General features: G+C 48.9%; 1 protein-coding gene across 2 annotated transcripts in view; it reads left to right on the top strand.

Moving 5' to 3' along the window:
* Positions 1-204: 204 nt before the first annotated feature.
* TBX5 (T-box transcription factor 5) overlaps positions 205-21,421 on the top strand; it is a 55,756-nt gene continuing 34,539 nt past the window's right edge. Inside the window, exons 1-6 of one of the 2 annotated variants that reach the window (XM_003733855.7) lie at positions 205-403; positions 4,397-4,581; positions 6,316-6,410; positions 8,665-8,784; positions 9,575-9,722; positions 13,452-13,604. In XM_003733855.7, the coding sequence (XP_003733903.1) occupies positions 4,435-4,581; positions 6,316-6,410; positions 8,665-8,784; positions 9,575-9,722; positions 13,452-13,604 (663 nt within the window). In that variant the 5' untranslated portion in view covers positions 205-403; positions 4,397-4,434. Of the gene's footprint in view, positions 404-2,531; positions 2,712-4,396; positions 4,582-6,315; positions 6,411-8,664; positions 8,785-9,574; positions 9,723-13,451; positions 13,605-21,421 lie in introns of those variants that run through there. The other variant, XM_002753044.6, reaches the window with a different exon arrangement.

Genomic DNA, 21,421 nt, shown 5'->3' with positions numbered 1-21,421 from the left:
CTTGTGGCTGCGCAGACCCGGCACTGATAGGCAAAGACGGTGAGAAATTAACCTCCCGCCGCTGCCCCCCAGCCAAGTGTGACAGTGCGCTGCCCGGTTGCGTGACTGGTGACGTCTCCAAGTCCTATAGGTGCAGCGGCTGGTGAGATAGTCGCTATCGCCTGGTTGCCTCTTTATTTTATTGGGGTATGCCTAGTAATAAACAGTAATATTTAATTTGTCCGAGACCACAAACCAACTTCAAGCTGGGAGGTAGGTGCTCTACTTGACAGACGTTGGAAGAAGATCTGACCTAAAGAGGTCTCGTTGGGGGGTCCTTTTCAAAGTCTTCACCTGAACGTTCCTCTCCGGCGAGGCGCACTCCTGGCTTTTGCGCTAGAAAGAAGAGGTGGGATATTTGGAGGTGAGTTTTGCCCTGGAAGACTAAGGGGGGAAAAAGGTTTCTCTTTGCACTTGGCCTGTCCCCGCTCTTTGGTTTTCACTTCGTCTTGGTCTTGCTGAATCTTCCCTCACTGTGCGGCTACTTTTCATGACCAAAATAAGAATGTCTTCGTGTGTCACCTGGCAAGAATGGATTCTCTCTAGGAGTTTAAAAATCCCGATTTTGCTTAGTCGCCCAGACCATCTGTGCTCAATGAACTAAGCAAATCTGGCTGGGCTATTACCTGGGAGAGTCCAGATTTTTCCTCTCTGGAGGGGCCTGAAGATTATTTATGGGAATTAATTTTATCCCCAAATCTCTGAGAACTTAAAGGGATTGGGGGAGGTCTTTCTGGATTTCCCTTCCCCTCTACCAGAGATGTAGCGGTTCAGGTTCAGCCTCATCCCGATGCTATGTTTGGTTTTTTTGTCTTCGACCTAGGGTCGCCTTGTTAGCAAGCCCAAAGGCCTCCCAGCTGACCTGCACGGTGAGGGTGTTTTCACAAATAAATAAATCGCCTTGGCAAAGATCTGTTTGCAAACCAACCTGGAAGGTGGAGTGAGCACTGTAGCAGAGGAGAGTTGGTGTTCTCCCTGGTTGCCCCACATTTAGAGTTGGACATTCTGCTTTGGCATTTTGCAGCGATAGCCTGGCCTGGGAGTTTAGCAGAGCAGCCACAGAGAGTTACAGGGCTGCTGATCTCAGGGAATTCTCCTCCCTCCATCCCTTTCTCCAGACCTTGGCTTGCACGGCCAAGTCTCTTATCAGAACCCTAGAAAAATCAGGATGATGGGGATACAGCAAGGATGGGAAACAGAACAGGACTCCTGACATTTTCTACAAGTACCAATATTTGGTGTCCCAATCTGAGTCTGCTCAGACTGAGACCTACTGACTGTGTTTATGCTTTTATTGACCTCTTCAACTCACTCTCAAAAAAGTACATTTCAGAGAGGGGAAGGGGCAAGGAGAGGAGACCAGTGGAGATGAAAACCCCCGCCAGTCCCCAATCACTGTTTGATTATTTTAATAAAACTGGGCACTGCCTTGTGTACACCTGGAGCAGGGGAGGTCTGGTGGACCCACTGGTTAGGAAGTGGGAGCCCACAGCGATTCCTTGGCATCTTTGATCTCAGCCCCCATTCCAATGCACCTTCACCCTGCCTTCACCCCAGAGTCGCTGAGAGTAGGGGTGGTGAGTAGGGGGTGGAGGGGAGATGTCAGGAAGGCGAGCGCCGGCCAGGCGGGGTCAGGCAGCGCTCCTTCTCGAGGTCAGCATTGGAGAGAATGTATGCAAGGCTGCGGAGGCCCGCAGGGTGTGTGTGTGTGTGTGTGTGTGTGTGTGTGTGTGTGTGTGTGTACTCGCGCAAGCACGTCCAGACTCGGTTCTCTGCACCGCCAGCGTCACGGAGATTACTTCCCGGTTAGAAGCCGACCGCATTTGAAATGATTTGTGCAGGAGTTTTTGCAGCCACCGCTTGCTCAGAGAAGCAGAGATGGATGGAGGTTGAGAAAGGGGTAGAGAGGAGGGAGTTATTGCAGGTCTGGGTTTGAGAGTCGTATTGTGATTTGAGTGTTCGGGAAATCGAGTGGAAAAATTTGGGGGGGAAGGGAGGACGGAAGGGTGGGAGGGAGAGAGAAGGGGGAGGGAGGCAGAGTGCAGTGGGAGCTAGTTGGATACAGGATTTCAGTATTTGTGAGCATCGAGGCAACCCAACGTCACTGTGCTCAGCTGAGTTGGCTTGTATTTCAGAGAGAGAGAGAGAGAGAGAGAGAGAGAGAGAGAGAGAGAGAGAGAGAGAGAGAGAGAGAGAGAGAGAGAGAGAGAGAGAGAGAGAGAGAGAGAGAGAGAGAGAGAGAGAGAGAGAGAGAGAGACTCTTACCTCGAATTCGGGAACTTTAATCTTGAAAGCTGTGCTCAGAAAGGACTTCGACCATTCGCCGGGCTCCCAACTTACCCTCCCTGGGGGTGTAAGGGAGGAGAGGGGTACTGAGATTACCTGGTTACGGGTGCTCTTAGAGGCTATTTTGTGTTCTTTGGCGCCTGCCAACTTGGACGTATTTAGGGAGAGCAGGCGCACAGCGGAGGAGGTGTGTGTTGGAGGTGGGCAGTCGCCGCGGAGGCTCTAGCGTGGGTGCGCCCTAGTAGGCAGTAGCAGCCGCTATTCTGGGCAAGCAGTAAACCCCGCATGAAGCCCGGAACCACCATGCCTGCGCCCCCGCCTTGCCGCGGGCTTCCCTGCTAGGAGCAGCAGAGGATGTGGTGAATGCACCGGCTTCACCGAGCGAGGTAACCCACCCAGCAGATGGCCCGGGAGGCTCAGGAGGGAGCTCGTCGGCCGAGTCGGCTGGGGCTGCGGGAATGGCGGATTCCAGTCTGGCTGTGCATTCATACAGCGCGGCTCGCAGAAATTTTGCGCAGCTCGGAGCTCCCCAGCGAATGGAGTCCGGGAGGCTGCCGCAGCTTGCGGAGCGGCTTTGAGGTTTGCGGAAAGCTGGGCCTGGTTTTGTCATACCTCACGCTTTTCTCCTCCGCCAGCCTGGAGCTCCCCCATCCCTGGCGAGGGCTCAGGGTAAAATTCTCCCTGCGGCTGACCGCCTTGAATGGGAGCGCATGTGGGGGAGCCAGCCCTGCTTTCTTTTGTTGTGAGTAGGCTGCGGGGCTCCCATCACCGCCTCCCTGAAGCCCCGAGGACGAGGTGAAGAAAACTGCTTGCGAGTCGGGCCTCCGAAGCTGTTCTCCTCCGCCCCGTTTCTAGATTGCTAACCACTGCAGATCAGGATGGGATCTGGCCCCTTCCCGAAGCAGCTGCTAAGGTTTTGGGGAGCCATCGCTTGTGCCCGCTTCCCAAAGTCTTCCCGTTTGGGGGAGGGGGGTGATTCCTATTTGAGTATAGAGGAGAGTGGAAGGAGATCAGAGAGCAGGAGACAGGCTCGTCGGGCTTGAACAGCTCTGCGGCTGTTATTGTGTATGTTCTAACCTCATACGCCTGCAAACCCGGGCGGTTCTATGCATTGTGGGGACCCGGGCCGCCGATTCAATGCCTCGGGCCTGAGACTTATCCAAGAATGATTTTGTCCTCGCCAGTCCTGAGTCTAGGCTTGCAGTTTTAGCAAGCCAGGCCTGGCTGAAGTTCAGAGAACCCCTCCTTCAGCCTGGTCACTCCACAAAATGCCCGCCATCCCCGGCCCGGCAGTAGAGCGCTGGTGGCGGGCACGCAGTGACGCGCCTCCCTCGGAACTGCTGTACGGTGGCCTTCTTCATCTAGTCTTCTGTTTGGCTACTTTTTAATCTTTTAACGAATCTTACTTAAGGTTGGGGTAAAGAAAAGGACTTTTAATTGTAAAGGACAATTGTTTTAATTGTTAAGGCCTGTGACTGATAGAAGATGTATATGAATTCTCTTTTTAACCTAGTCTCAATATGCACAACCTTCTCCTCTGTATTTTTGTTTTTGCAAGAGGCGGGTTATTTCAGACAGTTTTGCCTGCTGCAGAAAACAGTTCCTCTTGTGAGGTTTAATTCCGACGGCATCTTGTAATTTGATGAAGAAAGAAATTCTCTGAAGGACACTGGGTTTTGTTTTGTTTTTGGTTCCTACCCAATGGCTTCCAAAAATACCCACGCCTTATCTTTATTGGCTCTTCCAGAAGTCCAGACAAATTTGACGGGCAGCTTGCTTATCACGGGGAGCCTGCGCAGGGGAGATGCAGGCCTCGCCTCCTCCGGGTCTGACGCGGGTCTTTTGCAAGAGGTTGTGCCTGGTCATAAAGTGATAGTTATAACGCTAGGAATATTAGCAATAGTAATAATTCTAGGGCCTTCTGCAGTCTCCTTCAGCTGGGAACTGAGGTGCTGGTAGCTGGAAACGGGGACCAAACTGCTCCCTCCTGTCGCTAGAACTGTGCTCTTCAACCTTTCACTTTTTCTCTCTCTCCTTCCCACCCCCATCTCCTCCTGCTTCTCTTCCTCAGAGCAGAACCTTGCGTGGGCACAGGGCCCCGGGCGCACCATGGCCGACGCAGACGAGGGCTTTGGCCTGGCGCACACGCCTCTGGAGCCTGATGCAAAAGACCTGCCCTGCGATTCGAAACCCGAGAGCGCGCTCGGGGCCCCCAGCAAGTCCCCGTCGTCCCCGCAGGCCGCCTTCACACAGCAGGTAAGGAGACCTCGCCCTTCAGGTCCCTTTCCTGGCTTCCCTGCTCAGCGCCTCTAGAGAGGGGAGAACAAAAACAAACAAAAAACATCAAGAAACAAAACGAACCCACGGGCCATTATCATCCCTTTTCCTCTTTATTTCCACTCCATTCCACCTTTCTCTTCCCCGTCTCCCCAGATGCTCACATATTGCCACCCACTTTATTGTGAATGCTACCTTTATGGCCAAAGGATTTTAAAAATCTATTTAAATTGTTTGAGAAACCTCAATTACCCGGCTGTTTGGGGTCAGCTCACAATGGCCTAGATAATTCCTTTCCCGCTGCACTACTTGTAGAATCGGTCCTCAGCATCTTAATTAGGGCCGGGTCAGCAGCCGCTTCAGGCCCGCATGAGCAATGGCTTGACCCCTCTTCAGATCTTCTGTAGCCTTCGCCTCCTCCTGCCTCCTCCGCGCCGCCGCCTAGACCCGCGCACCGCACCATTTGTCTTGAGGTCGGGGCCCGGCGGGCTGGCGCGCCCTCACCCGCAGCTGGGAGCGCGCAGGGCTTTGCCGGGAGGGCACCAGGAGTCTCGGGTTCCCCAGGCTACAGCCTGGGCCCGGGCAGAGGGAGGAGCCTCACCTTGCGCTCTGCGCCCTAAACCAGGGACCCACTGGGTGCTCAAGTCAGCCCCTCCATAGATCCCGATTTTTAAGTAGGGTGGGGTGACTTGACCAGAAAAGTCACTTGCACTTGGGATTTCGATGAACTTCCTGGCTTTTCCTGGAATCTCTCTTTGGCCTTTAAGTTTCAGGAAAACGTGTGTATATTTCTAGAGAAGCAGAGCGCGTGAATGAGAGCGTGAACACAGTTTAGGAAATTTACAGATTTTCTTTTTTCTTTGAAGGAAAAGCCCACTTTTTAGCCTGTTGCAAATTGTTGCAAAAAGAAGAGATTGTGTGTGTCTGTGTGTGTGCATATATGTGTATATATATTCATGTTTGCATCAGTTCTGTAAATTTAGTTTTAGCTGAAAGCCAAAATGTTAAATGACATCAGGCATGACCTATAATCAAAATAGCTGGACCTGAATGGAGCTACTTGTAGCGAGAGCCTGGAAAGTTTGTTAATGTAGACATTAAGGATTAATTTTCATTCTAGACTGTGAGGACATATGATAACACAAACAGTTTTTTAGTTAAAAAATTCATGTGTTCATATTGGCACCCACCATGGCCGAGAATAAGCAAGCATGTGTACATCTGTATCTTTGGTGTGTGGGCATCTGTGTGTCCACATAACATTCTGTGTGGGTTTCTAGATTTGGTTATAGTTTTTCTAGATTCGTTTTTTTTTTTTAACTTGTATCTCAGCTGAAGTGGATTGAAATAGCTCTGTTTTGTTTTTGTTTGTTTTCTGCTTATGCCAGTCCTCCTAAGTGACATTCTGGAGCACCCTGATGGTGGGTGATCCTTCCACACCCTTGTGCTGGTGGCATTAGAAAGAGACAGCACAGCACTGTGGCTTCAAGAGGTCGTTGCAAACATCTGGGACTGAGCCTAAAGAGGGATCCCTGAGCGGAGCTGTTGGGTGCTCCAGATAATTCTGCAATGGGCTGAGGCCACTTTTTACCCTGTGAGACCACAGGCTCCAGTGGAAAGGACGAGCAGTCTCTGTGTTTTGGGGGAGTGTGGGGAAGAAATGCCCACTACCGCCAGGACTTGTCAGCATGACGTTTTTTCTCCTTCCTGCAGGGCATGGAGGGAATCAAAGTGTTTCTCCATGAAAGAGAACTGTGGCTGAAATTCCACGAAGTGGGCACGGAAATGATCATAACCAAGGCTGGAAGGTGAGCTGGCTAGTTGTGTAGAGGGAAGAAAAGAAATTGTGGGAGAGGTGAGGAAGAAACGGTGGCTTGGAAGAGAAGGGAGACGAAAGGGGTGGGGGAAGGAGAGTCGACACTTTACAGAAGAAAATAGAGTAAAGAGAGACAGAGAGAGAGAGAGAGAGAGAGAGAGAGAGAGAGAGGGAGGGAGGGAGGGAGGAAGGTTCTGGTTAAAGGGGCACAGGGAGATTCCTCCATTGATCTCTCCTAGGATGGAGGAAATACTCCAAAAGTTCGAGTCCGGAAACCCGGCATTTCTCCCACCTCACTTATGAAAAGAATAAAGAGCTTGAGAGGCCATGCTATCTGGATTCATAATGAGGCAAAGAGAGAGGAGGAAGAGGGAAAGGCAAAAACAGAAAACAGAGACCCAGAGAAGACAGAGTCTAGAAGGTCTTTGGGTTTCAGGGGTCTTAGACTTTATTCTTTCCTCCCACCCTCATCCCCACCCTCCCTGACCTTGGAGTGGCTCCAGGGTCCCACCCGATTGCCAAACTCTGAATTGCTGAATGTATTCGCTACCTCTTTCATTGTTTATAGAAAGCAGGCGAAGGCTTTGAAACTGAACCGGGGCTCGGCCGGGCTCTATATACAGACACGGATAAACAAGGCAGCTTCGCCAAGACACTCGCCCCGGAGTTCCCCTTGAAAGCTCGCAGAGTTTTAGCTAGAAACGCTAGCCTTCTGGGGGAGGAGGAGGGACGGTGGTGCAGCTCTGTATGTCAGTGTGAGTGTGTGAGGGTTTTTGAGTGCGTGTGTGTCTGTACGCATGCGCGCGCCCAGGCCTGGGGACGTCCTGGCCACATCCCTACCCGTGCTGGACTGGCCTTCTGCGTCCTGCAAGGCAAAAAGCTAGAGGATGCCCCAAGCAGGCGTGTGAAGCAGGCGGCCGGTAGGCCCAAGCCACCGAGTGTGAGAAGGAGGAGGGTGGAGCCGCCTCTCCAGATGCCCCCGTTCTCCAGCCGAAGCCTCCCTCAATAAACTGACAACAGTGACATTTATTATTATTTAAAATTAAACAAAGTCTGCTTCCCGCTCGGCCCAAGGCCTGAGTGAACTAGGAGGCGCGTTCTGTTTATATCAACGAACTTCAGTCCTCTTCCTATTCCCCCAGGAAGGAAAGACACGGCCGAGTCCCCCTTCCCCCCCCTCCCCCCCCAGCATCAGCCGAGAGGATTTAACTATAAAAGGCCTGCGAAGTCTTCTGCGCCTCGACTGCCGGCGCACTTGCTCAGGCTGATAAACACCGCGAGGCTTCGGCTCCTGGGCTCGGAGGGAGAGGCCTCCATTCGACCCTTCCCCCCTTCTCAGAGGGAGCGGAGATAGGCCAACGTGTCTTCTCCCCCAGACACCAGCCTTGAGAATCTTTGCTTTCTGGGGCGTGCTCCTCAGAAGGTGGAGGGGAATTCGGAGTGCGCTAGGCGCAGAAAGGTAGCAGAGACCGCACGGTTCCGGGCCATCCGATCGCCAACGACTCCATCCTGGTTCAGGCCTCAACTCTTTCTGAAACCAAATCTGGGAGAGTTTGCAATTTCTTCACTGAGGGCCAAGGAATTTCAACTCTCCAAGGAAGAGTGCCAGGCGCCTTGGAGAAATTGTGCGGCACTCAGGAATAACTCTTGTTAGAGATCCGTGTCAGAGGTCACCCACCGAGTGATACTGGGGACCGCGGCCTCCCCCGTCCTCCCGGGGCAGAGGACCGAAGCCAGGCCGGGAAGGCTGTGCGCACCCACACGTGTGCGGCTCTGGGGCGCACACACCTTGGCGTACACGCGACTCCTTAGTGCTGTGAGGATCGGCGGAAGCACCTGGCTAGACTGATCCTCTAGGATCGGCGCCTACCTTTGTACCTAATAAGCCTCCTCTCCCCACAAATATTCATAGCAAGGGTCTGATTCTAAAAAGGGCAGTTAGCAAGAGTTGAAATGGAGGTCCCTTTGAAGCATCTTCAAAACCAGTTCTCTAGAAGCGCCCGAGTCCGAGAGTGTTTTCCGGTAAAGATACCTACAGTTGCCCGCCTGCTGTTTTCTCCTCCCTGCTCCTTTCTCCTCCTTATAACTTCAAGGGAAACCCGGGCTGGATCCTGAGGAGAGCGGAACGGGGCCATTTTCCGCTTCCACGTTTCTCCAGGAATCGCTTCTTCCCTTAAAATGGATGGAGGCTGTCTTCAAAATATTGGCATTAATTCCCGTCCCCCGCCCCTGTCCCTCTCTCTTAGGCGGATGTTTCCCAGTTACAAAGTGAAGGTGACCGGCCTTAATCCCAAAACCAAGTACATTCTTCTCATGGACATTGTACCTGCCGACGATCACAGATACAAGTTCGCAGATAATAAATGGTAGGCACTGGGGTGGCAGGTGGAATGGGGAGGGAGGAAAGTGGAACCTTCTCCCGAGAATTTGAATCGGTGAACATTGTTTATTTTTTTAGTTCCTACTGTGCGCTAAAGGCTCCTGTGTGCCTATCCATTTGCTTTTTAATAATCATTCTCAGACGAGGAAAGTGCAACCATTAGCTCCCGTTTTCCAGATGAGAAAACGGAAGCTGAGAGGAAATGAGGTGCCCATGTCTATCGCTGTACCCACAGGGTTGTGGAGTTTTACAAAGGGTATTGTTACCAAGCGCTGGAGGTATTTCTGGGGGCATAAAACCATTTACAGTTATTTTTTATGAGTTACCTACTTTGAACATGCACTTTTATGAAATTGCAAAATCGGCTCTTGGTATTGGAGTTAAACAGTTAAGAGAGGAGAGGCCTACTTCTTGGGTAGATTGTGCCCATGGCTGCCAGCAGTGCAGAGGCCTCACAGTGAAGTCCTGGTTGAAAGCCCTCAAGGAGTTTTCAAGGCTTTTTGCACACCCTGACCTCCAGAACCTGCCATTTGTTTATGGGATGCAATAGGCTATAAGAAGAAAGAGCTGGGCCAGGGGCCTGCCTGGACCCAGGCACCAAGTACGCTGGGGCATCTGGGATTGCAGATGCCTAAGGGAAGCGGGAGAGCCTTTGGCTTATGTCTAGCTACTACTCAGCAACCCTCACCTGGTGCATGAACTGAAGCATGCTCCAGTGAAGTTTGTGACCTCCGGACTCTGAGCCAGGCCCCTGGTCATACCTCTCCTTGGTCTAGGTCTGTGACAGGCAAAGCTGAGCCCGCCATGCCCGGCCGCCTCTACGTGCACCCGGACTCACCCGCCACTGGGGCTCATTGGATGAGGCAGCTCGTCTCCTTCCAGAAACTCAAGCTCACCAACAACCACCTGGACCCATTTGGGCATGTGAGTACTGTGCCCTGTATTCCACTCCTTCTCTCCCTCTTGTCCTCTCTTTCTTCTTCTCACTGGGTTGCTCTCTTCTTGGTTCTGCATGCCCACACTTCTCCTTTTCTTTGCTCCATTTTCCCCCACTTTGGGCATTCTATTTCTGCCTCCTTGATCTGGACTTCCTTTTGCTTCCTTTTTCCCCTCCATCTCATTTCTTCCCTCATTCCTTTCTCTTATTTCTTTCACCGCATTTGGCTTTCCCTTTGCTTTCTTTTTCTTCCTATGACTTCATTCTCTGTCTCCACTTCTCTCTTATGCAGATATCTGCCCCTTTGCAGTCCTCCCTGTGATCCTCACTCCCAAGCTCTGTGTCTGTCGTTCCTTGGTGGCTGGAGATATGGCCTGCCAGTTCACCTGGGCTGGGGCTGCATCCTTGCTGCTAGCACCCCGACCCCTCTGCCTTTGCCTAGGGATGGAGGAATAACTGAAACTGCTCATCCCAGGCCTGGAGAGTCTGTGAATTCGACCTGTGGTTATTAGTGGAGGGCTGTGTTTCAGTCTTGCAGAAAACATGGACCCTCTAGCCCAGTGGGTACCCAGCATAGACTGCACAGAGGCTGGACCACAGTGAAAGCCATATCCGTTCCCTCCCCACTTCCCAATCCTGCCCTATTATTGGGATGTTCCAGGGATAGAGGGAAAGCCCAGCTCACCTGCCCCCTCTTTTACAGATGGGAAAATGAATTAATAAGAGGCCAGCTATGGTGCCAGTGCCGCTTTTTAGCTTGATACTCCTGGGGAGATCTGTTTTACTTTTCAACATCCAGCTTTCTCCCTTTCCACACTGTGCCCAGAGCAGGCGAACATAAACTAGGGTCCTAAACTTGGAGTCTGGATTGGACCCAAGAGAAAGACCTGGTGAATTTCCTGAAACTGAACGCAGGGTATTGAATGTGCAGCCTGCTCACCACCCAAAAGAATGTGTAGACGTTGGTGGATTCTTAGTATAGGCATCACTTCTCTTCCCCAAAGAAAAACAAAACACAAAACACTGATTGTTGAAAAAATGTCCCTAAATCTCATCGTAGGAGATAATCACTAGAACAGAATACAGATTCTGAATTCACCTTTAGAACCCTTAGCTGGACGATTCTGCAATACAAGTGGGTTCATTCATCTTAGAGCATTTGATCCTCATGGCAGCCTAAGGGGAGGACCCAGAGGCATAGCTTTTGCAGGAGAGAGTCCAGGGGACTGGGGATGACTTGACAAGGTCCTGCAGCTTGTACTTGGGAGCAGAGATTTGAGGCTAGGTTTCTCTAATTGCAAAAGGGGTTCCCTGTCCTGGAAGGTTGTAGCTTCAAAGAGGAGCAACAGACAGGCCCACGGTTGCCAATTTCAGGGAAAGGAGGGGGCTGGGCAGGAATGAATTTGGCCAAGGTGGGGAGGACTGTTTATGAAGGTCCAAATGAAAAATCTGCTCCTTCGAGGCCTTGGGGCTGAAGTTCTGAAGCCCCTAGGATCTGGAGTGGGAAGAGGATCTCAGGGACCCCCACTGATGGATGAATGCAGCTCTCAGCACGTGAGTGGGGAGGAGATTGAGTAGCTTGCTGGAGAGGAGAAAGAACCGTTCCCTTTCGGTGTAGCCTGCTGGGAGGGCCGGGCATTCCCAGGCAAATGCAGAGCCTCTGTTAAACCTGGGTGTTTGGCCCACAAGTCCTTCTTGCTGGGCTTCCCAGGAGATGCTCTGTGCGTCCAGCTTGTGTGGGCATTGGCTGACTCGCCCTGGCTATGTATCTGCCAGTACCCAACAAATACTTTACCAGCACCAAGGAAAACCGGGGCCGTTTCTAAAGGTCCCACATGCATCTCTGGGCTGGCTCCTTCTGGAGAGTGGGACCTCTGTGTGGTCTCAAAGTGAGACCGTTCCCGTTTCAGCTCCTAGCTTTTTCTCTGCTCCTCTAGAGTGCATTGGAGTCTTTCTGGGGCGGATGCCTGTGGAAGGTGCACAAACCCCACCACAAAATTCCTGGCATCCCTGCCAGCTTCAGGACCTTCCCAGTTGGGGAGAGGGGCTCGGCACTGTTCAGAACTGCCCAGAAGCCAGGCATTTCCACCCTGAACTCCGGACTTTCGTTCACAGCCGCCCTAATGAAATTAGGAGCCATTAGATCGCCCTCACGCTGATGTCTCCACACTGTCCCCAGCCGTCAAAGCAATTTGGCTAAGCCGGGGCGATGGCCGCGCCGGCCCGGGACTGTGGCGGCCAGCGGGGCCCCGCTGCGTCTCTCTGTCGCCACGCCGCCCCGGTCGGCGTCGCTATCGGCCGGGGAGGCGGCCGGGCCACGGCGGCCGGAGATTAGAGCCGCGCGGCCCGGGGTCGGGCAGCCTCAGGGCCCGCGAGCTCCTCGTCCCTCCCCCGCCCGGGCCGCAGCTCCCCTCCCCCAACTAACTCCACTTGCTCGGGGGCCTGGCTCCGGGGTTGGTCCAAGAAGCCTGCCCCAGGGTCATCAATGCAAATAATCAAAGTCACTGAGACAACCTCCTCAGCTCCCGAGGAAAAAGCAGGCCAGATTTTCAGGCTGTTAAACGCGGTAATCCGCGCGGTCGGTGGCGATGTATGAGAACATTTTGGTAAATATTAGCGTTAACAGCCTCCTGGGAGCATCAAAACCCAGGCGTCATCAGAACAACAAACCCAGTTTTATTGGTAAGGATGCTCATCTGCGACCAGCCCTGGCTCCAGCAAGAACGCGCAGCCTGGAAGTCCTCCTCCTCCTCCTCCTCCTCCTCCTCTTCCTAATGATAATGGGGTTGTAAAAATAACAGCACAACTACAGCAGTGAAGACCCCTCTGGTCCCTGGGAGCACCCCTAAAAATGGGAAGATAGGAAGGATGTAAAAAGAGAATATTCCCGACAAAGCAGATGTAGCCGTTCTGTCTGAGGCCAAGTATGCAGATAATTCTGGTTGTGGATCCTGAAATGTGATCAGGTTGGAGAAAGGGAGTTTCCAAGACAACCAGCCCCTTTTTTGAGGGGCGTGAGGGGTGCCTCCTCCCCACACCTTTTGACCCGACGTCCCTGGAGGCCAGATCACCTGCGCCCCCCCAAATATATTCTCTTTTCACTAACTCTACTTTGCTTGTTCTCCAAACAAAGGCCCCACCCAGATTTGAGGTTTAATCATCCACTCTGAGCCTCAGAAAAAGGCTGTGCAGCGAACTGGTGACTTCTGTTGTTGTTGTTAAATTCCAGTTTTTCAAACACTTGGTCTCTTCTCTTGCATCCCTCAGAGATTTGGGAGTGGGGGTTATTTGTATGATTGTTTATTTGTTTGTCCCCTTGCCCCCACACCACCTGTCAATCCGAATGTGCTGTTCAGGCTTCCCTCCAGACTGGGATTCCTCGATCCAGACTTGCTCAGCTCCCTTTAGGGGTGGGAAGTGCCCTATGCAGGGAGTTAATTTATTAAGCAAACTTTATTACAAATTCTGATTTACTGCTCTGTGTGCCTTGGGTAGATTCCTGGAATATTACCCTGGCGTTTTCAGTTGGAAATTGTTATTTTTGAAATGTTTCTTTTTAATGAAATCCCTGGCCCCTTTTCAAAACAGCAGAAAAATATCTATTTTTCGAGAGCTGGTATAACAAGGCAAATTTAGAGGGCAGGGAGCAGGGTTTTTATCTGGAGACAAAGGGAGTTTTGATTTTCTTACAATCTCATTTTCTTTATTATTTTTAGATTATTCTAAATTCCATGCACAAATACCAGCCCAGATTACACATCGTGAAAGCGGATGAAAATAATGGATTTGGCTCAAAAAATACAGCATTCTGCACCCATGTCTTTCCTGAGACGGCGTTTATAGCAGTGACTTCCTACCAGAACCACAAGGTAAGCCCGAAGCCCAGGAACCAGTGCCTGGGGCCATCTGCTCTTTCTTTTGCAGGAATCTGTGAGGGTTTCCTGCTGGAATTTTGCTCCTCTGAATGGCAGCAGTCACCAACTTTGACCCCAGGGTGCTGGGATGGGGACAAAGCTGCAACCTAAGAGTTTCAGCTGTTTGTACTATGTCCGTGGGCTTGGCATAATGGTTACAACCACACATATGCACCCACACCAGTTAGAAACAAACCTGTCAAACCATATGGGCCATACACTCAAATGCCACAAGAAGGCATCCCATTGACTTTATGAAATGCCTAGTTGGAAAAAAGGTTGCTTATTGCACAGCTCTGGTGCCAATATCTCATTTCTGGGGCCACCTTTTCTGCTAGGATCAGTTTTCTCCTCTCTGGCTTTTTAATGTTTTTTTTTTTTCCCTCTGAGAGAGGGTCTCACTCGGTCACCTAGGCTGGAGTGCAGTGGCACAGTCATGGCTCACTGCAGCCCTGACCTCCCAGGCTCAAATGATCCTCCTGCCTCAGCTTCCAGAATAGCTGTGACTATGGGCACACAGCATCATTATGCCTGGCTAATTTTTAACTTTGGTTTTTTGTAGAGATAGTGTCTTGCTATGTCGTCAGGACTGGTCTTGAACTCCTGGCCTCAAGCAAGCCTCCTACATTGGTCTCCCAAAGTGTCGGAATTACAGGCATGAGCCACTGCACTCACTCTGCCTTTTAGATGCATCTCAACTGGCAACAGGGCAGGTAGCAAAGTTGCCAGGAACCTTAGGACAGGACTTTCCTGATGCTTCCCTAATTGTTTCAGCAATCACTGACTCCAGACCACATTCATGTGCAAAGTTTGCCTTGTTAAAATGACAACAGAACAACCTGTGCTGCCAGCAGCTTGGAATAACACTCCCAGGACTTAGACAAGAGCCTGCAGAACCACAGCTTGGTCAGGGGAGTCACACCATGCATTCAGCCTATGCATTGCTTGCGAGAAGGTGGCTGCAGTTTGGTGTAGGGGTGGGATACTGCCAGGTGGATTTCGTGAGAGTCAGACCCCACGAGGTTCAAAATCCAGGCTGGTTTTGGCATTTCAAAACTCAACAATGACTTTGGAGCAGGCTGCCTATAAGAGCACGTTGGAGGGTGGGGGGAGTATCCTCCCTTTTTCCTTAAGAGAAAGGTTGTTTTGACTTGTCAGGATTTACCTCTGTTCCTTAGATTCCTGAGTGCAAGTGGATTCGTTTTATTGTAGGGGGACAGAAGGGATTTAATGTTTCCTAAGCCTTGTTATGAAAAGATCTGGAATCTGGAGAGGCAAGAAATAGGTGCTGGGGGAGGAGCCCCTGCCCTCCTGGGGTTGTAGACTGTTAGGAGTATTAAGCAGTGATTTGGGCTTAGAAGGCTGTGGGAGGGCAAGGTGGGAGGGGATCCATATGGGATCTGTGAGGGTAGATCACTAGATGGATGTGGGGATGGTGCACTCCTCCTTCTTCATAGCTCTTGTCCCCACAGCAAGGCTGGGGTGGAAGGGGTACTGCAGGAGCAGGGGGAGGGGGGCCAGAGAAGGGTGAGGGGCAGGCTTAGCACCCCAGATCCTCCTGTCACCCCTCGAAGGTCATTCCAGTGCAGGCTGGCTTGACAGAGAATGCCCCAACTGAAGCCGGGTCTGTTCCAAAATGCTGTGGGTAATCTCTAAATCCAGATTGTCTGTGAACAGGCCAAGCTGTGATAGATGGTTCCTTCCAGGCCACAAGGTCTGTCTGGGAACCCAGGTCAAGAGAGCTTCCTGCCCTTAGAAAGAAAACTCATTCCCCTTAAAACACCATTTCTTTTTAAAGGGGAAGGAGGATTTTTCTGAGTATCCCCACATTTGTTGAACTAATGAGAGCAAAACTGAGGGTTGACTGCCCTGAAAGGTACAAAACTATTTCAGGCCAATTTGAGTCTGACTCCTTGAAACCTGTTTCCCTCAATGGTTGCTGTAAACCTGTGTTTAGCTTTGTGGTGATGGTCACAGCAAGAAAAAAAAAAAAGAAAAAAACAGCAATATGGAAGCTCAATTTTTCCTATATATGTATATACTTACAGGCTCCTAGACCTGACAGGAGTCCAAAAATATATCAGATATTTCCCTCCTCTACCCCGAGAAAGCCCAGGTTCATGTAGGAGGACAGGAAGGATAGACATATAAAAGTGACCTGCTTAAAAAACCATCTGAGTGCTCAGGTCCTTTGTAAGAAATACCCTAAATTCTGTGTAGTTATGGTCTTCAGATTCATCGGGTGTGGATAGATGTGGGAAAACTCTCTCTCTCTCCTTCTCTCTGTTGATAGCCTTATTGAAGAATAATTGTCATCCAGTAAACAGTCACATGTGAAATAGACAATTTGTCAAGTTTCACGTGTACACACACACACACACACACACGAACGCACACACACCCCTGTGAAACAGTTGCTGAAACTATTTGTGAATATGCCCAACAACCTTTACATTTCTATTTAAAAAATTACTTCCCCAATGCACATATTTAGTGATTGATGTGCATGAATGATTGCCTGCCCAACAGGGTGTGTATGTGTGATTTTTTTTTTTTTTTAGCACAATCTAGGGAATTGTGTGTCTGAATGCTCACAGGTCTAAGAATGTGTTTCTCCAAATATGCATTTGGACATATGTGTATTTGATGGCCATACTAAGGGTTCACACACAAGAATTGCTTTTTTTTTTTTCTTTATTGATTGAATCACCTGTGCATAAAGTTCTGTTTAGTCAGCCTGACAGATTCCTTGACATCTGGGATTGGAATCTCAGGGGGGACAACTTTCCATTACCCTCCCCCACTTCTTACTCTAGAGCACCAAAGGCACCTATTTTCTTTTCAGGAGTAAATCCAAAACTGCTCTTTCCCAGTCAAGTGCAGGGCCCCTGCAAACCTTTCCCACATGGATATATGATGTGTGATTTAAATAAGTGGGCCAGGGTTGCATATGATTTGTGGACTCAGTCTTGCTACTTTATTGTCTCACCTGGACTGGGTGTTGAGAATTCTGACTTCATGGGTGGAAGCCAGCTGAGCTTACCATTGCATAGGGTTAAGGTGGAGGACGGTGGAGGCAGACTGCTTGGATTCAAATCTGTTTGACTCTGGGCAAATGACTTAACTCCATTCCCCCATCTGTAAAATGGGGATAATAAGAGAACTCACCTCATAGGGTTGTTGTGAGAATTCAGTGAGATAATTCCTGGCAAGCGTGTCATGCGAGACCTGGCAGAGAGCTAGCACAGAGCGTTAGTAATGATTGATAAGACCATTGATTGACGACTTAACTGATCAGTTCAGTAACAGGTTGACTCCATCCAAAACGCAGACTTCTGAAAATTCTTGGCTTACTCATTCTAACTTCCTGGCTAGTTTAGAATCTGAAAGAGTGGGATTTTAAGTAAGTTCTGATTCCTGTGGTTGAAAAACAACTGCAAATGTTAGTCCTTGTGGTTTAGTTGGCTCATTCCCTGATCATGTCATCAATTCAGTGACTATTTGTCTAGCATTTTGCCTTGGATAAATGAGCAGAGAAAGAAAAGCAATGCATGTGATTAACTTGCCAAGACAATTTGGAAAAATAAGGGCCACCATTTTTATGATCCAAGAGCGCAGTGCCTTCAGAATGATCTTTCTGTGCTTGGATGTAGGTACCAGGTGGAGGCAGGTATGTGGCAGGGCCGATTTCTTAGGTTGCAATCACATACCTATATACCACAGGGCCTCTAATGACGAGACGCATTTCCTCAGCCCAGCTGTGATCTCAGGCTGGATTTGGGACTTATTTCCCCAGATGGTTGACAGCTTGAAAAAGATATTTAAAAACTCAAATCTTCCCCAGCGACGTTCATTCTGTGAAACACGTTTTTGTAAAGTTTTCACTGCAGTTGTCAGCAGCTCCCAGAGCAATCCCTAGAAATATTTAGGTGTTAAAAAAAGGTCACGTGGGCATTTCATTTCCCTGTTCTTGCAACAATGGCTGTGTATGCAAGCAATGTCTATCCCCAGATATTAACCTAACTTTGCCATTAAAAGGCATTTTCCTCCTGTTTAAATCATTGTGTAGGGAGTCTATATTTATGAGGTATGAGCTTTCTGGTTGGGACCAGGAAATGAACCCTTAATAGAGAGACATAATTAAGATTTTTGGCCCTCACGAGGGTTTTTAAAAATTTTTTTCAAAAGCAAGAATTCACAACAATTATTCTCATTAATTTTTACAACCTCTGTCTCAGTTGGAGCTGGTATTTATATTTGTTTTTCCCCCACTCCCAACTCTCCCCCGGATATCCGGTTTTATGTTGATTTCGAAGGGAGTACATTTGCGTGGCAAATAGAAGTCAGTTTCAGTGAAGCCTTTTGGAAGAACTGAGAAATCCAGGTGTATAAGTTTGTGTGCCCACGATCTAACACACAGCGTATTAGTAAGGGACTTTTATCAACACTGTTATAGTATGTGAGGGGACAGATATTTTAACCTGCAGATGAGCTAGTATGTTGACATTTCTCAAGGGTAATTCTTATGTCATATGAGTATCTATAATCAGTTTCCAAAAGAATTTACATGTAAAGATCAACATACGTAAGTGTACATGTAAGAAATTGTGCTGATCTTGTGCAATCGTATTTTTGCAAGCTATGATGGTAAGCACAAGATTAGATAACAGCCAATCCATTTGAGGTGCAAGGAATGGATTTGAGCACAAGTTTTTGTTGATAACATAAAAGTCACCCTTTTCTTCTTTCCTTGGGGCAATTTTTTGTCCGGAGTTCTTGGTGGAGCAGTGGCATCATGGACTGAGCACTAATTCTGATACTCAGATCCTCACTGAATGCTGGTGTCACAGCCTCACCGTCTTTGACATTTGCTTCTGAGACTGGGGTGGGGTGGAGTGGGGGGGGTGAGGAGAAAAGATGTGTTTCATCTGCTTTTAAATGGTCTATTTTTCCTTAAGTTTTTCTGAGCCCATTAAAAAACAGTTTATGGTCAACTGGGTGAAATTTTATTTTGACAAAACCTGAATGATAAAGAAAAATCCTATTAGGTGTTGGGTTTTTAGACTCCTAAAATACAAGTGAATACAGGAGTACACATCTTAAGATGACTTTCCAAAAGGATTTTATAGATTTTTCTATTCATTCAGAATAGACAAGAAAAAGTCTGAGGCTGGGCATTGTGGCTCATGCCTATAATCCCAGCACTTTGGGAGGCCAAGGCGGGTGGATCGTTTGAGGCCAAGAGTTTGAGACCAGCCTGGCCAACATGGTGTAGTTTAGTCTCTACTAAACTACAAAAATTAGCTGGATGTGGTGGTGGGCACCAGTAATCTCAGTTACTCAGGAGGCCGAGTGAGGCAGGAGAATTGCTTGAACCCAGGAGGAGGAGGCTGCAGTGAGCCAAGATCACACTGCTGCACTCCAGCTTGGGCAACAGAGTGAGACTCTGTCTCAAAAAATAAAAATAAAAAAATGAAAAAAAAATCTAAAAGCTATAGGAATAGACACAGTTAAACAAAAATGGGCTGGGTGTAGTGGCTCACACTTGTAATGGTAACACTTTAGGAGGCTGAGGCAGGCAGATTGCTTGAGCCCAGGAGTTCAAGACCAGCCTGGGCAACATAGTGAGACTCTGTCTCTCCAAAAACCTAAAAAAAGAAAAAAAAAAAAGGTGGGTGAGGGAGAATGTGTAGACACACCCACACACAGATATTTAGAAAATATTTTAAAATAGACAAAATAGACTTTAGGGTAGGCAAAGTGGTTCATACTTATAATCTCAGCACTTTGGAAGGCCAAGGTGGGTGGATCACTGAGCTCAGGAGGTCAATGCTGTAGTGAGCTATGATCACTCCAGTGCACTCTAGCCTGGGCAGAACAGTAAGACCCTGTCTTAAAAAAAATTAAAAAATTAAAAAATTTAAAAAGTACTTGCCTCAACTGGGCACGGTGGCTCACGCCTGTAATCCCAACAGTTTGGGAGGCTGAGGTGGGTGGGTGGACTGAGGTCAGTAGTTTGAGACCAGCCTGGCCAAGATGGTAGGAGAAACCTCATCTCTGCTAAAAATACAAAAATTAGTGGGTGTGGTGGCAGGCACCTGTCATCCCAACTACTCAGGAGGCTAAGACAAGAGACTTGCTTGAACCCTGGAGGCAGAGGTTGCAGTGAGCCGAAATTGTGCCACTGCACTCCAGTCTGGCTGACAGAGTGAGACTCTATTTCAAAAAAACAAAACAATGACAACAACAAAAAAGCAGCTTGACTGGGCACAGGGGCTCAGCCAGTCATCCCTGTACTTTGGGAGGCCAAGGCAGGAGGACTGCTTGAGCTCAGGAGTTCCAGACCAGCCTTGACAACATGGTGAAACCTCATCTTAACTAGAACTAAAACTAAAAAATTAGCCCAGCTTGGTGGTGCATGCCTGGGGTCCCAGCTGCTTGGGATGCTGAGGTAGGAGGATCGTGTGAGCCCAGGAGTTTGAGGCTGCAGTGAGTTACGTTCGAACTACTTCACTCCAGCCCAGGTGATAGATCAAGACTCCATATCCAAACGAAACAAAAAAAGAGCAGTTTTAGGTTCACAGCAAAGCTGAGCAGAACATACCAAGATTTCCCCTATACCTTCTCCCCACCACATGCACAGCCTCCCCCACCATGGACATCCTGCCACAGAAGGGAACATTTGTTACGGTTGATGAGCCTGCATTGACACATCATCATCAGCCAGAGTCCGTAGTTCACATTAGGGCTCACTCTTGGTGGTGTACATTCCATGGGTTTGGACAAACGCATAATGATGTGTATCCCCCTTTATAGTATCATAGGGAGGAGTTTCACAATCCTAAAAGTCCTCTGGGCTCTGCCTGTTTATCCCTCCCTCTTCCTAACCTCTGGCAACCACTGACTTTTTTTTTTTTTTTGAGATGGGAGTTTTGCTTCTTTACTCCCAGGCTGGAGTGTAGTGGCACAATCTCGGCTCACTGCAACCTCTGCCTCCAGGGTTCAAGCAATTCTCCTGCCTCAGCTTCCTGAATAGCTGAGATTACAGGCGCCCACCACCATACCCGGCTAATTTTTTGTATTTTTAGTAGAGACCAGGTTTCGCCATGTTGGCCCGGATGGTCTTGAACTCCTGACCTCAAGTGATCCACGAGTCTCAGCCTCCCAAAGTGCAGGGATTACAGGGGTAAACCACTACACCTGGCCAGCCACTGACCTTTTAACTGACTCCATAGTTTTGCCATTTCTAGAATGTTGTACAGTTGGAATCATGTATCTTAAAATGTTAATTATATGTACATTTTTATGGTAAATATACATAGGTACACATACAAATAATAATTTTATTTTCAACATAGAGTCTTGGAGTTAGAGGTAAACCTCATAGGTCATCTCTTCCAGAAAGCAGAACAGACAAGAATTCCTCTCTTCAAATGAAAAAAATTAGAGGGTACATTCATTTATCAGGTAGTTTCTCAAATCTGTAACTATACTACTGGGATATATGAGATGATTTTTAGGAATATTCGAATATGATGAAATCACAGAGAAAGTTGTTTTCTTTGCTTTTTCTTTTTGAGATGGAGTTTTGCTCTGTTGCCCAGGCTAGAGTGCAGTGGTGTGATCTCTGCTCACTCTAACCTCCTCCTGAGTTCAAGCGATTCACCTGCCCCAGCCTCTGGAGTAGCTGGAATTACAGGAGCCTGCCACCATGCCTGGCAAATTTTTTTGTTGTTGTTATATTTTTTGTAGAGATGAGATTTCACCATGTT

The sequence above is a fragment of the Callithrix jacchus genome, chromosome 9 (genome assembly GCF_049354715.1).
Source record: "Callithrix jacchus isolate 240 chromosome 9, calJac240_pri, whole genome shotgun sequence".
In the NCBI taxonomy this organism is placed as follows: Eukaryota; Metazoa; Chordata; class Mammalia; order Primates; family Cebidae; genus Callithrix; species Callithrix jacchus.
The sequence above is the reverse complement of the archived record's forward strand: the minus strand, read 5'-3'. Positions and strand labels throughout refer to the sequence as shown.